Source organism: Mesoplodon bidens, assembly GCF_964165515.1.
Source record: "Mesoplodon bidens genome assembly, contig: HAP1_SCAFFOLD_84, whole genome shotgun sequence".
Taxonomy (NCBI): domain Eukaryota; kingdom Metazoa; phylum Chordata; class Mammalia; order Artiodactyla; family Ziphiidae; genus Mesoplodon; species Mesoplodon bidens.
The window spans coordinates 219,242-232,373 of record NW_027672468.1 but is presented as its reverse complement, the minus strand read 5'-3'; the positions used below and the strand labels follow the sequence as shown (position 1 = coordinate 232,373).

Below are 13,132 nucleotides of genomic sequence, written 5' to 3'. Positions count from 1 at the left end.
ACGGCAGCAGGAGACGCCTTGTGAGCGGCTACTGAGTGCCGGTCCCTGGCCGCTGGCTTTCAGAGAGGCGCCGGCGGGCGTGAGTGGCGACGAGGATTGCTGGCTGGGCCCTCGAGCTGGGAGCAGAGAGCCGCGGTGAGGGTGGGCGGTGGGAGGAATTTCTTTGAGAACCTTCCTTTGGCCCGGGCTGCGCTCTGAGCCAGGTAAGGGACGGGGAGGGCTGCAGGCCGTGGGAAGGGAGGGCGTCAGTAGCAGCCCGCTCTCCCATCGGTCCCCGACGGAAGTGGTGGGCCCGGGGACTGACATCAGAGGCGTTTGGGGGACACTCACTTCCCGCCCCCTTATAACTCTCTGTATTCTTTCCTTCCTTCCCCTTGATCCCCATCCTAATATCCCTTTTCAAAGATCAGACGACCTCCCCCGCCCCCCGACCCGTCGTACTGCCCTCCTGGACTCTCTCGCCCCATTTCCATTGGTTGTGGACGGAGAGAGGGGGGTTAATTCCCCGCTTTGAGGGAGAAAGGGGTGGCCTCGCATGCCCCTACACTATTCCCTCGTTTGGCTAATTAAGTCTCCTCTAAGAGATCCAAGAGGAAAAGAGCGAGGCGAACCCCCTGTGGGTCGGACACCCGGGCACAACTTCTGTTTCCCAGACCTCGGCAGTAAAAGATCCTCCCCAGCTGCAGGAAGGATTTTAGTAAGAGCCTCCCCCCTCGCCCACACTCTCCCCTCGGGGGTGGGGAAAGAGGGCTCAGTTCCCACTCTGGTCCCCTCAGGCACCACATTCCCTTTGGAGGAGGCTACCCCCGGATCGCGGGATGGAAGCCCGCTTCCGGGAGGCTGCGTAACTGAAGCCGCGGGAGTCAGCGGGCCGGAGAGCTCGGCGGCCACCCTCGGCTTGGCTCGTGGATGTTGACAGCCCCCTCGGAGAGTGCCCGCAGATATGGCGGAGAGCTGGCTACGCGTCTCGGGAGCAGGGGCAGCGGAGGAGGCCGGACCGGAAGGCGGCCTGGAGGAGTCCAACGCCCTGAATGACAGCCTGACCAGCCTGCAGTGGCTGCAGGAATTCTCCTTTCTCAACGCCAAGGTCCCCGCCCTGCCTTCAGGGGACACCGACCCTCACGGCTACCACGAGCTGTCAGGCTCGGCCGAGCCGGGGTCTCCCCTGGCGGCGGACCCCGCCTGCCTGGGGCAGCCGCACACACCCGGCAAGCCCACGTCCTTGTGCACGCCGCGGAGCGCCCCCTCGGGGCTGCAGGCCTCGCCTCCCGACGACGTGGACTACGCCACCAACCCGCACGTGAAGCCGCCCTACTCGTATGCCAAGCTCATCTGCATGGCCATGCAGGCCAGCAAGGCCAGCAAGATCACCCTGTCGGCCATCTACAAGTGGATCACAGACAACTTCTGTTACTTCCGCCACGCTGATCCCACCTGGCAGGTAGGGAGGCACTCCCTCCCTCCCTCCCCATGCCCGCGCGGACTGGACTCACATCCTAGATCCGCAGGCCAAGTAGGCGCGGTACGGCCAGGGCCCCGAGAGAGGAAGGCCGTCCAGGAAGGACCTCAAGGGAGCCCAGTGCTTGGACTGCTGCCCCTTTGACTTCAGAGACGGAGGAGGGAGGATAGGATGTTCAGAGGGCTGCAGGGGTGCCGACATAGAGGTTCAAGTGGAAAGAACTTGTCCCTCATCCGGCAGGCTCAGCCCAAAGACCAGGGCTGAACTATGCGTGGACACAGCCCACCAGGGTAGGTTGATGGACTGAGGGACACATTTGTGTCCCAAGTCCTGGAATTCCTACACACTACCCTCCTCAAGGTCAGTTTGTCAGGGCCTGACTGGAGGCAGAGCATGGTTGCTGCCCGGCTCTGCATCCCGCCTGCTTTCAGTTGGCTGGAGGGGCTCTGGGAGGGGAGAGGGGTGTGCTGCAGGGTGTGGTGGCCATCTGTGTCCCAGTGGAAGGGCTACGGGGCCTTCCGAAAGCTGCTGTGCCAGCCCCCACCCCAAGGCCTCCCTAGTTTCCTGCCTACACTCCTCCCCCTCTTCTCATCAACCTCCCTGCGGGGACAATTATCTCAGCCACGTGCTTTCCACAGGGGCTCTTTCCTCCCACACTGGCTTCATGTTCCAAGTCTCCGGAACCTGGCACAGAGCAGCCAAGGGGCCCAGACCACCTTGTAAACCTCCCAGTCTTGCCAGGGCGCACTACTCACCTGCCGGCCCCACCCACCAGGCCCCAGACCCCTGTGCCCCAGCGTGGTTTGGACTGTGCACCCAGGCGTGAACAAGGCAGGATGGTGATTCAGGCTGGGCACACACTGCCCTGAGCCTCTTCGACCATCAGGATCAGGGGCTACTTGGGGACAGAGACCCTGAGGATGCACAGATCCTTCCCTGTGGCACAGGTCACAGGATCAGAGTTCCTGTGATCACAGCTGTTCCACGTTTGCTTGGGCCCTGACCCTGGGGCAGGTACCATTTGTAACCTTGGTGAGAAAGCAGAGACCCTCCACAACCCCCCACCCTACCCCAAGCCTGAGAGCCCCCAGGAATGAGCGCTATGCTCTTGGCTGGGTAATAATCAACTGAGGCCTCAGAGCCTGGGGTGGGAGGAGGGGGACATGGTGGGTGAGGGCCCAGGCCAGCAGGCGGCTCTACAAACAAGGAAAGTCATCAGATCCTCCCACACTTCATCCTCCACCACACACACACACCCTCACACCCACTCACTCATTTCACAAACAGAGAAGGCCAGCCAGGCCCAGGCAGAGGGAGATGGCCGTCCAGGACCTGGGGGAGCCAAGGCCTTTGACCAGAGGCCGCAAGCAGCGGGGTAAGGGAGGGAGGGCAGGACAGGCTGGCACTGAGAGCCACCCTGCGGCTCAGGGCTCGGATGACTGAGCAGGCAGATGTCCTGGCAAATGGGAACAAAAGCCCCCGACAGCACTCCCAGCTCCTGGTGCCCCGTGGCGGGTGTCCCAGAGCCTCCCGCTCAGAGCAGCGCTTCTGTCTCCCCTGCCCCCATCGGAGAGAAGGTGGTGGTGGGACTGGCAGTGGCGCTAGGAGACCCCATCACTGACCCCACCCACTCTCCCAGCTGTCTTCCTTCTCTCCTATCTCCCTGTGTCCAGAACTCCTTCCGCCACAACATGTCCCTGAAGAAGGGCTTCATCAAGGTGCCTCGGGAGAAGGACGAGCCAGGCAAGGGGGGCTTCTGGCGCATCGACCCCCAGTACGCCGAGCGGCTGCTGAGTGGGGCCTTGAAGAAGCGGCGGCTGCCCCCAGTCCACATCCACCCGGCCTTTGCCCGCCAGGCCGCGCCAGAGCCGAGCGCCGCCCCATGGGCCGGGCCACTGACCGTGAGCACCAAGGCCAAGCAGCTGTTGCGGGAGTTCGAGGAGGCCACTGGGGAGGCGGGCTGGGGTGCAGGCGAGGGCAGGCTGGGGCGTAAGCGTCAACAGCCTCTGCCCAAGCAGGAGGCCAAGGTCCCGTGGCCCTCCAGCCCCCTGCTGCTGACCCAGGAGGAGCAGGCTGAGCTGGAACCCCTCAAGGGCAACTTTGACTGGGAGGCCATCTTGGACGCTGGCATGCTGGACGGGGAGCTGGGCACGCTGGAGACCTCGGAGCTGATCCCGACGCTGAGCCCTGCCTCACACGGGGACGTGGACCTCACCATCCATGGCCACCACATCGACTGCCCTGTTACCTTGGGGCCTCCAGTGGAGCAGGCTACCGAAAGCCTGGACTTTGATGAGACCTTCCTGGCCCCATCCTTCCTGGAGCACCCCTGGGACGAGAGCACCGTAGCTCCCTGCCCCCCGAGCCCCTCTTTGAGGCCGGGGATGCCACACTGGCCTCTGACCTGAATGACTGGGCCAGCCTGGCCGCCTTCTTGTAAGAAGCCAGGCCCTGCCTCACCTCCAGACAGCACCGAAGTCTGGGCCCAGACTGCCCCCCTCCCCGCCAGTGCAGGCCCATGGACACCCTACCACCCAGGCAGGGGCTGGGCCCGGTCAACCCACCAGGCCACACGGCCCCCAGCCCAGGCCATCCTCAGATTCTAGTCCAGCAGGCTGAGAATTGGGGCCCAGGACCAAAATTGCGGCCTCCGCTCCCTAGCCCCCCATACACACAGTGTTTCATTGACCCACTTCTTCCCTGCCCCAGAGACACGCTAAGGGCCCTGCACTATGAGAGCTGCAGCTTGGAGGGGCCCTGGCCAAGCTGGAAACATCAGTACAGGGCCCGCCCCAGAACACCTTAGCTTCGAAGCTTCTCTCTCTCCTGCTCTCCTCCCCAGGTCTCTATCCAGAGCAAGTTCCCAGGTACAACAAATGCTGATTAGGTGACTGCAAATTAACACCCAAGAGGCCTCTCCCGGCAGTCTGTGAGGAGGAGCAAGGCGGAGGGGGGAAGAGAGAGGAGACAGAAAGGAGGCCGGGGTGCTGGGTGGAGCCAGGAGATTTTCTAAGGCCTCTGGGATCTTCTGGCTTCATCCCTAGAGGTGGGGCAGAGGGCATGTGTCCCTAATCTTTGAGCCCAACTTGAGGCTGAGAGCAGTGGGGACATGGGGATCTGGGGGTTAGGGGCTGGGGCAGCCAAGCTGCAGAGGGAAAGGGGACAGACAGACTAATGTAGTGAGTGTAGCTATAGCTGAGGCTTAACTGGGAGGGACGCAGTGCTTGCTAGAACCACTGGGACCAGGAATGGGGGGATGGCCCCGTGCCCTTGCTTGCACTCCTGCAGGGGAGTGTCTTGCTCCACCATAAACGCCCTGGGCTGCATCCCACATCCACTCTCCTAACCCATCGGGCATTTTAACCTTTTTCATAGAAAGTTATTTACAATAAAAACATTTTTAAAAATAAAGTTTTAAAAAGTCTCAAAATGGACCTGCTTGCAACTTTCTCTGGGGAAAAGCATGGGCCAGTTTTGGGGAGGCCACGGCCCAAGGGAGAATGCCTGGGGGAAGATGGGGGGCACCAAAGGCCTGCAGAGTGTCCCCGGATGCACTCCTCATGATCTCTGCGTCCCCAGAGAGAAAGGGGCTGAGAGGCGGCCCTCGGGGGTCCCCTGCAGCCAGGGCCTCGGCACCTCTATATGTGCAATGGGGAGACTGTACCCACAGCCCCGAGGAGCAGGCGGCAAAGGAGGCACAGCCCCCTCCCTGGCCCTGGGGACTCACTCACAAAGGCCGTTCTTGCCCAGGGCTCGGCTCACGTTCCCCACCTCGCCCAAGTTGAGGGCCTGCCCAGACTCACCTGCGGTCCTCGCCTGGGCCTGTCTCCAGCTCCTCCCTCCCTTGGTCCCTTCCTGAAGGGACAGGGTGTGACGTCAGAGGGCCCCAGCCCCTAGGGCCCCACTTGCCACCCTGGGGTTCATTCACCCCACCCAGGGCCTTCCCTCCAATGCAGGTTGGGGCTGAGGGTGGCCTTCAGGGCAGATGGAAGACGGGGTGCCTAGACCCTACAGCTCCAGCCTGTGAGGAATCAACGTACTAGAGTTCTGATGGGGAAACTGAGGCACAGCAAATATGTGACACTCAGCAGGCACCTTTCAACACACTCACCCCAGCTTTGCCTGGAACCCATCTCTCCCCCGAGCCCGCACCTGGCCCCGCCAGCACACCCTTGTGGTGCACAGCCCCTTCCCCCAGCACTCACGTGCAGGTGCGCACAGACACAGACACACACACACACACACACACACACACACAAATGGGCACTGTCCTACACAATCCTGCCCAGCCTCCACGGGCCCCTTTCTCCTGAAGCCCCTTTCTTTCCTTGCACTCGAGGCTGGCTCCAGGACAACCTGGCATTCCCCCACCAACTTGCTGCTTTCCCTTGCTAATTATTCCAAATATTTCAGAAGGGTGCACACACTGCAGGGCCAGCCGGGTTGGGGCCTTACAGAGCTCAGGAGGCAGCCCATCCCCTTCCCACCACTTGCTGAGGAGGCTGCCCCAACCTCCCTCTGAGACTCCCTTCAACCCCTAAGCAACGACTCCCTCCCTCTCCCCACCACCCTCCGGCCTTCCTGCCCACGCTCCCCAGCACTGGGGGAACATGGGGGCTCCAGCCTCTCCACTGGTCCCCAGGCTCAGCCTCCAGCCCCCGCCAAAAGGGGTACACCCTGGATTGACAGGTGGGGCCGGTCACTGTCCCCCCTCCTCACCCTCTGCCTGGGCCCATGCTGGGGGAAGAGGGGCAAGGTCAGGGGCTGGCAGAACTGCCTGCCAGGTAAGGAAAGGCTGAAGAAGCTTCTGGCTGCCAGGAAGAATCCCCAGGAGCTCCTGAAAATCCCTATGCTTGGTACTAGCGTCTCTGGGGCTGGGACCCAAACACTGGCACTTTTAAGGGTCCATGGATGCTGCCAACGAGCAGCCAAAGCTAAGAGGGGGCTCCGAAGTGGCCAGAACACAGGGCTTCACACACCCTTTCAGCAGGCAGCGTTTCGGGGTTGGCGGTGGAGGGGGCGGGAAGCGTGAGTGGATCCTGTCCCTCCTATTCATCCCTGCCCCGGCCCTTGGCTGGGTGGCTTTTTCAAAAAACGTTCAGTGACTCCGTATTTATTTAGAGATTCAATGAAATCCCAGTCAATATATAGTTTGCGCCCTTAACAGTAAGTTGCAGACAGGCTGCCCCATTAGCACTAGATACTTTAGTGTGTGTTTCCTTAGAACAAGGACACGCCTCCTTAATCCCAGTACCACCATCACAATCAGGAAATGAACACTGACCTGGTAATCCCATGTAACCGCAGACCCCCTTCACGTCTTGCAGATCACCCCAGTAATGCTCCTCTCCATTCCAGCCTCCCAATCCAGGACCCCATGTTGCACTGAGCTGTCCTTTCTCTTTTGCCCTGTGTGGCTTTGAGCCCATGACTCAAGCTCTCTGCGCAGGTTTCGCATTTCCTTTGATCTCCACTTTTGAGGTGAGAAGCCCTTCAGCCACTTCACCCTCAGGTGTGGTACAGTCCCTTCCCAAAGCAAGAAGCCAGCTTCCTGTCTCCTCACTTTCCACCTCTTCCCTATCCTCCCTCCCCCATGTATCGCCAGCCAGGAAAGGGATGAGGGGCAATGTTCAGGAACTCAGTCTTTGGGGACCCTCGCCATCTGCCCACAGGACAGGCCACCCCCAGCTCCAGTGACGGGAAGGCCCCCGGGATGGGATTCCATGCTGGCCTGAAGCAAATGCGCCAGGCCTCCTGAAGAGCTGAGCTGAGGGCAGGAAACAGTCTTCTCACCGCCTCTGCCCCCCTCAACATACTGGGGACCCAGTCTTGAAGAAGGAAGGTCATGTCCATGGTGTCCTCTCAGATCAGCACCGACACCGTCTCCTCCATGTCCGGCTCCTACATCGCCCCTGGCACGGAAGAGGACAGGGAGGCTGTCCCCTGCTCCCGGGCCGCCAGCAGGACCCACTCTGGAGAAGGAGAAGTAAGAGAGGAGCATGGGATCGCCCTCCCCGCTCTGCTCTGCTGTGTACTTGAGTCCCAAGGAGCTCAGTCCAGGGCCTGCCAGGGAGATCGGCAAAGCCCCCCAGTGCTCGGGAGGGGAGCCCTGGAAAACACGGTACCGGGTTGTTGAATCAGACTCCCTCAGATGTGATCTTCCATGTGGCACCACTTCTGTCCTGAGGACTTGGTTTGGGTTTGCTGCCAGGCGAGCTGGGTAGGAGAGCCGGTGGCATCTGCACCTTGACTTTTGTTGCTCCTTGGCAGATGACGCCAGCGGCGTCTCCAGACTGCAACTTTGCGGGCCTCGTCGCCACCGCTGAAGAGCAGGATGCAGAGGTAAGAGCAAGGTGGACGCTGGTGCCCCTCCACAGTCAGAGGGACTGCCGGCGCTGGCACAGGATGCAAATAGGATGGGGGCTGTTCTGGAAGAAGCCTTCCAAGGTGGTGCTCTTGGATCTGTTAGAGGCAGGGTGCAGACAGAGGGACTGTCCGGTTAGCAGAGGGTGCTGGTCTCAGCGTAATAGGCATGGGGTGAGTTCCAGAGGGAAGTCTTCCAGGCGAGACCCTTGAGAGGTGTTTGTCCTCCAATTCACTTAGTATTTACCTGGCACAGGCATCTCACATCTTCCTGGCACTGGGGGACACAAAGACCGAGTGACATGGCTTTTGCCTGCCCACACCCCCAATCCACCCATCCCACCCATTCCGCAGCTCCATCTGATGGAGGAATCAGAGTTATAACTCAGCGTGAGAAGTGCTCTGATGGAGGTGTGCCTGAAGTATATGGAATGCCCAGCTCCCAGTGGGGACTCTACAACTTTCTCTTGAGCCAGATGTTCTCAAAGGAGTATCTGGATGGGACTGGGGATCCTAAAGTGTTCCTGAAAGTTTTATGATCTTACGGTTTGCTTTTGCATTTGACAACTTTTATTTCCACCTGAGAGAAACAGTGTGAGCTGAACTATTACCAAGGCTATTCCTGACAGTCCCAGGGTCCCTCTGTAAGGTGCCTCAGACCTGGTCCCTCTGGAACGTGCCTCAGACCTGGTCCCTACGGGCCGATCCTGCCTCGCCAAGCAAAATCTGCCTCTGCTGTGCCTCCCAGCCATCTCACACGGACAGGAAATGTCTGGATACCATGAGGGTGATTAGTTCTGTCTTCTGACAATCAGTAGACTCATTTCACTGCTTTATGGACTCACAGTGCCTTCCTTCTGTCCGAGGGAAATGATGTTCTAGAAGAAGAGGACGGATCACCCACACAAGAAGATGGTAAAAGACCTGGTCTTTTGCTCCCTTTTATTATATTTCTTTCCCGGGTATTCTCTGAAGGGTAGAGAAAGGGGCACTGGTGTGACTTGGTGGCACTGTAAAGGGTGTGGCTTTGGGGAACGGTTGTCTCCTTGATGGAATATCAAAGCAAGCAGGGTATCTGAGGACCTCAGCAGCCTTCCTGGCTCTTTCTGGGCCTCTGAGCCAAGGCTGCAGTAGATACATGGAGTTCTCCATCTACGTTGAGTAGATCCTGAAGCTTCTTGGGCAACTGCCATCACCTTCCTTCCTGCTTCAGCTTCTCAGCTGAGTCTCACAGAACTGCTCTAGCAGCCCCAAAGTTCATCTGCAGCAGGAGAACAGCTTCCTCCCCTTGGGCGAACCGACTGTTAGGCAGTAGGTTTTCCTGCTTTAGTGAAGGAAACGGCTGGTGTTACAGTAGCAGAAGGATCACAGCCCTGGCGGCACAGCAAAGGTGAGGTGAAGAGACGTTAGCAGCTCAGCGTGCACTAGTGTTTGTAGGCTATTGGAACGAGTCTCTTTACCATCGTTCAGGCCTCAAGTAGATATTTTTTTTTTAATTGCAAGAGTTGGTTTACAATGTTGTGTGAGTTTCTGCTGTACAGCCACGTGAATCAATTATACATATACATATATCCACTCTTTTTTTAGATTCTTTTCCCATATAGGCCATTACAGGGTACTGAGTAGAGTCGCCTGTGCTCTACAGCAGGTCCTTATTAGTTATCTATTTTATATATAGTAGTGTGTATATGTCAATCCCAATCTCCCAATTTATCCCTCCCCTCCCTTGCCCCCCGCCATAACCATAAGTTTGTTTTCTACACCTGTGACTCTATTTCTGTTTTGTAAATAAGGTCAATCATATCTTCAGTCGGAAGAAGTTTGTTTCTAGTAAGCCGAGAAGCGAAGGAACGACCTACATATAGAGCAAGGAAGTGGCGGGTGGGGGGGGGGTTAGGCGAGCTGGGAATCCCACCTGGAATTGTAGGACCAGGCGTCCCCGGAACCGGTGTCTCTTCCGTCTGCTCCTCTGAGGTGCCTCCACAGAAGGGCAACCTCTAGAGCAAACCTGGATCCCAGCCTGGATGCAGATGTCATGCTAGTCGCTTCTGCTTTGGCCATGGCGGTTGCTTGGTGGGTGGTGTGGTGTGTAGGGGGTGCACATGTGCACATGACCACTCTCTCCTGGCCAAGTAGTGCCGGAGGAGGGGTGGTCACCCAGGCTGTGCCTCTGTCGCCCGCGCACGCCAACCAAGCCGGGGTTGGGCGCTACCTCACCTCGGTTGATGTCTTCAGGGCGCAAGGCTCCGAGTTCTCCATTGTGATTGTCGTCCCCAGTAGAATATTTGCTTCTAAAAGGCACAGGGCAGTACGTGCTTTCCGCCTGACATTCCTTATGTGGTTTCCACCTGACATGCTGTACACAGTAGATGTATGTTTCTTCCTCTGCCTTTCACCAAGGAAAAAAAAAAAAAACGGGTGGGGGGCTTGAAAAAATAACATCTAAAACTGTCCCCTTCCCATCTTACACGACTGTAGGTTTCTGGTCAGCCCCTTAAAACATCCTCAGAATAGCAAATTAAGTCTCAAAGAAAATAAAACATAATTTTGCAAGCGATGCGATTCTTTGATTTGAGGTGCAAAATTACGGGACCAAAGAGCTTTAATTGCCATTTTATGTATTAGTCATTTCGCAGAGCCTTGTGGTCATAAACACACCCCACGTGCATCGACAGACACAGGCCGGAGCCTGGGGTCACTTCCCCCGAGGCTCTCCTAGCTCTTCCAGCCTGGCTTAGCTCTGCTGTGGGCCCGGGTCTGTGTGTCCGAATCCCACAGACCTCCCCAGCGCCTGATTTCCCAGGAACAAAGGCTGGAAAGGGGCCAGTTAAGGAAACAGTGCAGAGCAGAGTGAGAACACAAACGTACCCACTCAGTTTCCTTTATTGTCCACTCTCCCCACTTAATTATTGTCTTTTTTTTAACATATGATTTGATGTTTTTTGTCTCCATCCTTAAGATTTTTATTTTAAGGACAGCAAAGCAGAGAAAAACACAGCCAGGCCCACTCTAACTGCCTTAACTCCGTTACAGGCCAGAGGACATTCGCATTTCTAGGTATGGTGTGTGACAATAACAATGACTTTGACATCGCCAGCATGAAAGCACTGGACAATAAGCTGTGCTCTGCGGTCTGCTTACCCGGTGAGTGGCAGTCTGCTGAACATGAACTTGGTGGGAGATGCTCCCCTGCTCTCACCCTAGGACACCCATCTCCTGCCCTGCAGTTCCTGCAAGAAGGCATGGGCTTTGCTAAGGTGCTGGGAGCCAGTTGCTGAAAGGAAGTGAGGCGGCCTCGGGAGAGTCCTTGGGCAAAGAGCGACTCTGCTCTAAACGAATCTATTTGGGCATGGAGAAAGGCGCAAAAATACCCCCAAAGCCTTCCGATTTGGCCTGACCGTGCCCCCTCCATCATGATCTTGCAGATCCCATGGCAGGGGGCCTGGTCTTGTTTCCATCAACAGGCAGTTTAAGGCAGACACGGCCTCTGTGATAAGGTCTTGGAAAGAGAGCCTGAGCCCTTGAAAAGGGAACCTGTAGCCCCTCAGAGGAGAGTGGTTAGTTAGGATCAGAGAGGAATTTCAAAGCCTGCATTTTATAGACTAGCTCTGTGACCCAGTGAGCCCTGGGCGACCACCAGTTGCCTTGTGCTCCCTAGATTTGGATCCCAAAGGAACGATCAGGGGTCGAGGGTGACTCTTCTCCCTGGAGCCCTAACTCTATAAATTCAATCAGGGCCATCAACGTGCCCCTTATTCCTTCTCATGACACTAAACTGAATCCGGGATGAGTTCTCAGGAGGAGCCCACCTGTCAGTCACACTCTGCGCACTGATGTCTCTCTGCTCCGTGCTCACCAAGGGCTTCACCAACCATGGCTCTAAAGCCACATCTTGCCCAGTGGACTAGGTCGAAATTGCCCCTCTTGGGTTCACAGCAGAGACTGCCTTCATGTTGCGTGGTTTGTAATCTCTTAAACATGCCCTGGACATACTTAAGCTTCAGGACAGCCACGTCCCGTCATGGGTCCAGTGCTTTACTCTCTTGGCGACGTGGTTACAGGTGCTGGAGGGACACAAACTACTGTGGTTGCCACTCTCCAACAGATTGCAAAAGACCCAGGTCCTCACCCCTCTGGCCCCATGAAGGCTTGTGGTGGAGGAAGCCATAATCCCCAGAGACACCTCCCACGGCCTTCCCAGGGGCTCTCCGGTCCCTTCCCACTTAGCGTTGACCCAGCCAGGCCTGGGCCAGAGTGGCTGAGGTCCAGGGTACACTTCACTTCCTGCCTTCCTACTCTTTACCTGGCTTCTGCCTATCCATTTGTTTCTCATGTCTTTTTGCCAAATGTATGTCTGTCTGTCCAGTTTGTTTATTTTGAAACTCATTTAGGTTATCCAGACTTCGTGTGAAAGTTCATGTTCACCAACACCCAACCCCAAGCTTGCTGGGCGCACGCACATCCGAGGGGCCCTCGCTGAGGCTTCTGTTCCTAACTGGCAAGAGCCTGTATTTAATATGCTGAAATTTTCCAGGAAAAAACATATTTGTGAGACTAGATTAATCCCTGTTCCACAAAAGTGGGGATGCTTCTGTGGCAAAGGTTACAGGCAGGATTTGTTTTGGTCACTAGTTGGGGAAGATGCCATCTGTGCCCTCACTCCGCCCTGAGTCTGTGGCAGCTGTGCCGGCCAGCCGCTCACTGGGTTTCAAGAGAGGAATCTAGGCTCCTGCCTCCCCGCAGTGGCTCCCCACCGACACCCGTGTTTGGCAGAGAGAGCTCCTGGGAATTGTTTCAGCCACCCATGCTGGTGGAAACTGACCCCAGGCCTTGTGCTTCCTCCTCTCCCTAACTCCTTCGGGCCAACCTGCTGGTGGATGTTTATTCCACTCTGGGATTTCGGCAGGGGAGCGAGACCTGGAAGGAAAACAATGCCTGGGCTTCTTTATGGTGATCTCGAGAGCCAGCCATTCTCAGATTAAACTGGCTTCACCATTCAGGCCAGACATGAAACCGAATGACAGTGGCGGCTGCCGGGAGAGGGAGTTGAAGGTCGCATCGTAGCCTCATCCCGAGGTCTCAAGGGCTCTTACGGGAGAAGGAAAGTGCATCTGCTCTCTTGGTAAAAGGTTTCTCAGGTTCTGCTGTTAGCGTCACACTGGTAGTAAAGAGCTGCGGAACTCTCTGGAAGCATCTGTCGGGTTAATGTCAGGTCAATGACAGGAGCATCCACTGTGGTAGGTCTCGTGGAATCAACAGACCTCACCACGCTCAGCTGTAAATTCAAAGTTCCATCCTATGACTGAGGTG

The 13,132-nt window shown here is 57.1% G+C and overlaps 1 protein-coding gene across 1 annotated transcript; it reads left to right on the top strand.

Moving 5' to 3' along the window:
* Positions 1-943: 943 nt before the first annotated feature.
* On the top strand, positions 944-3,867 carry LOC308610166 (forkhead box protein J1-like; the record flags this gene model as incomplete). Its single annotated transcript, XM_081259413.1, has 2 exons — positions 944-1,441; positions 3,133-3,867. The coding sequence occupies 2 exons, from the start codon at positions 944-946 to the stop codon at positions 3,865-3,867; spliced, it is 1,233 nt and encodes a 410-aa protein (XP_081115539.1).
* Between the last annotated feature and the right edge of the window lie 9,265 nt (positions 3,868-13,132).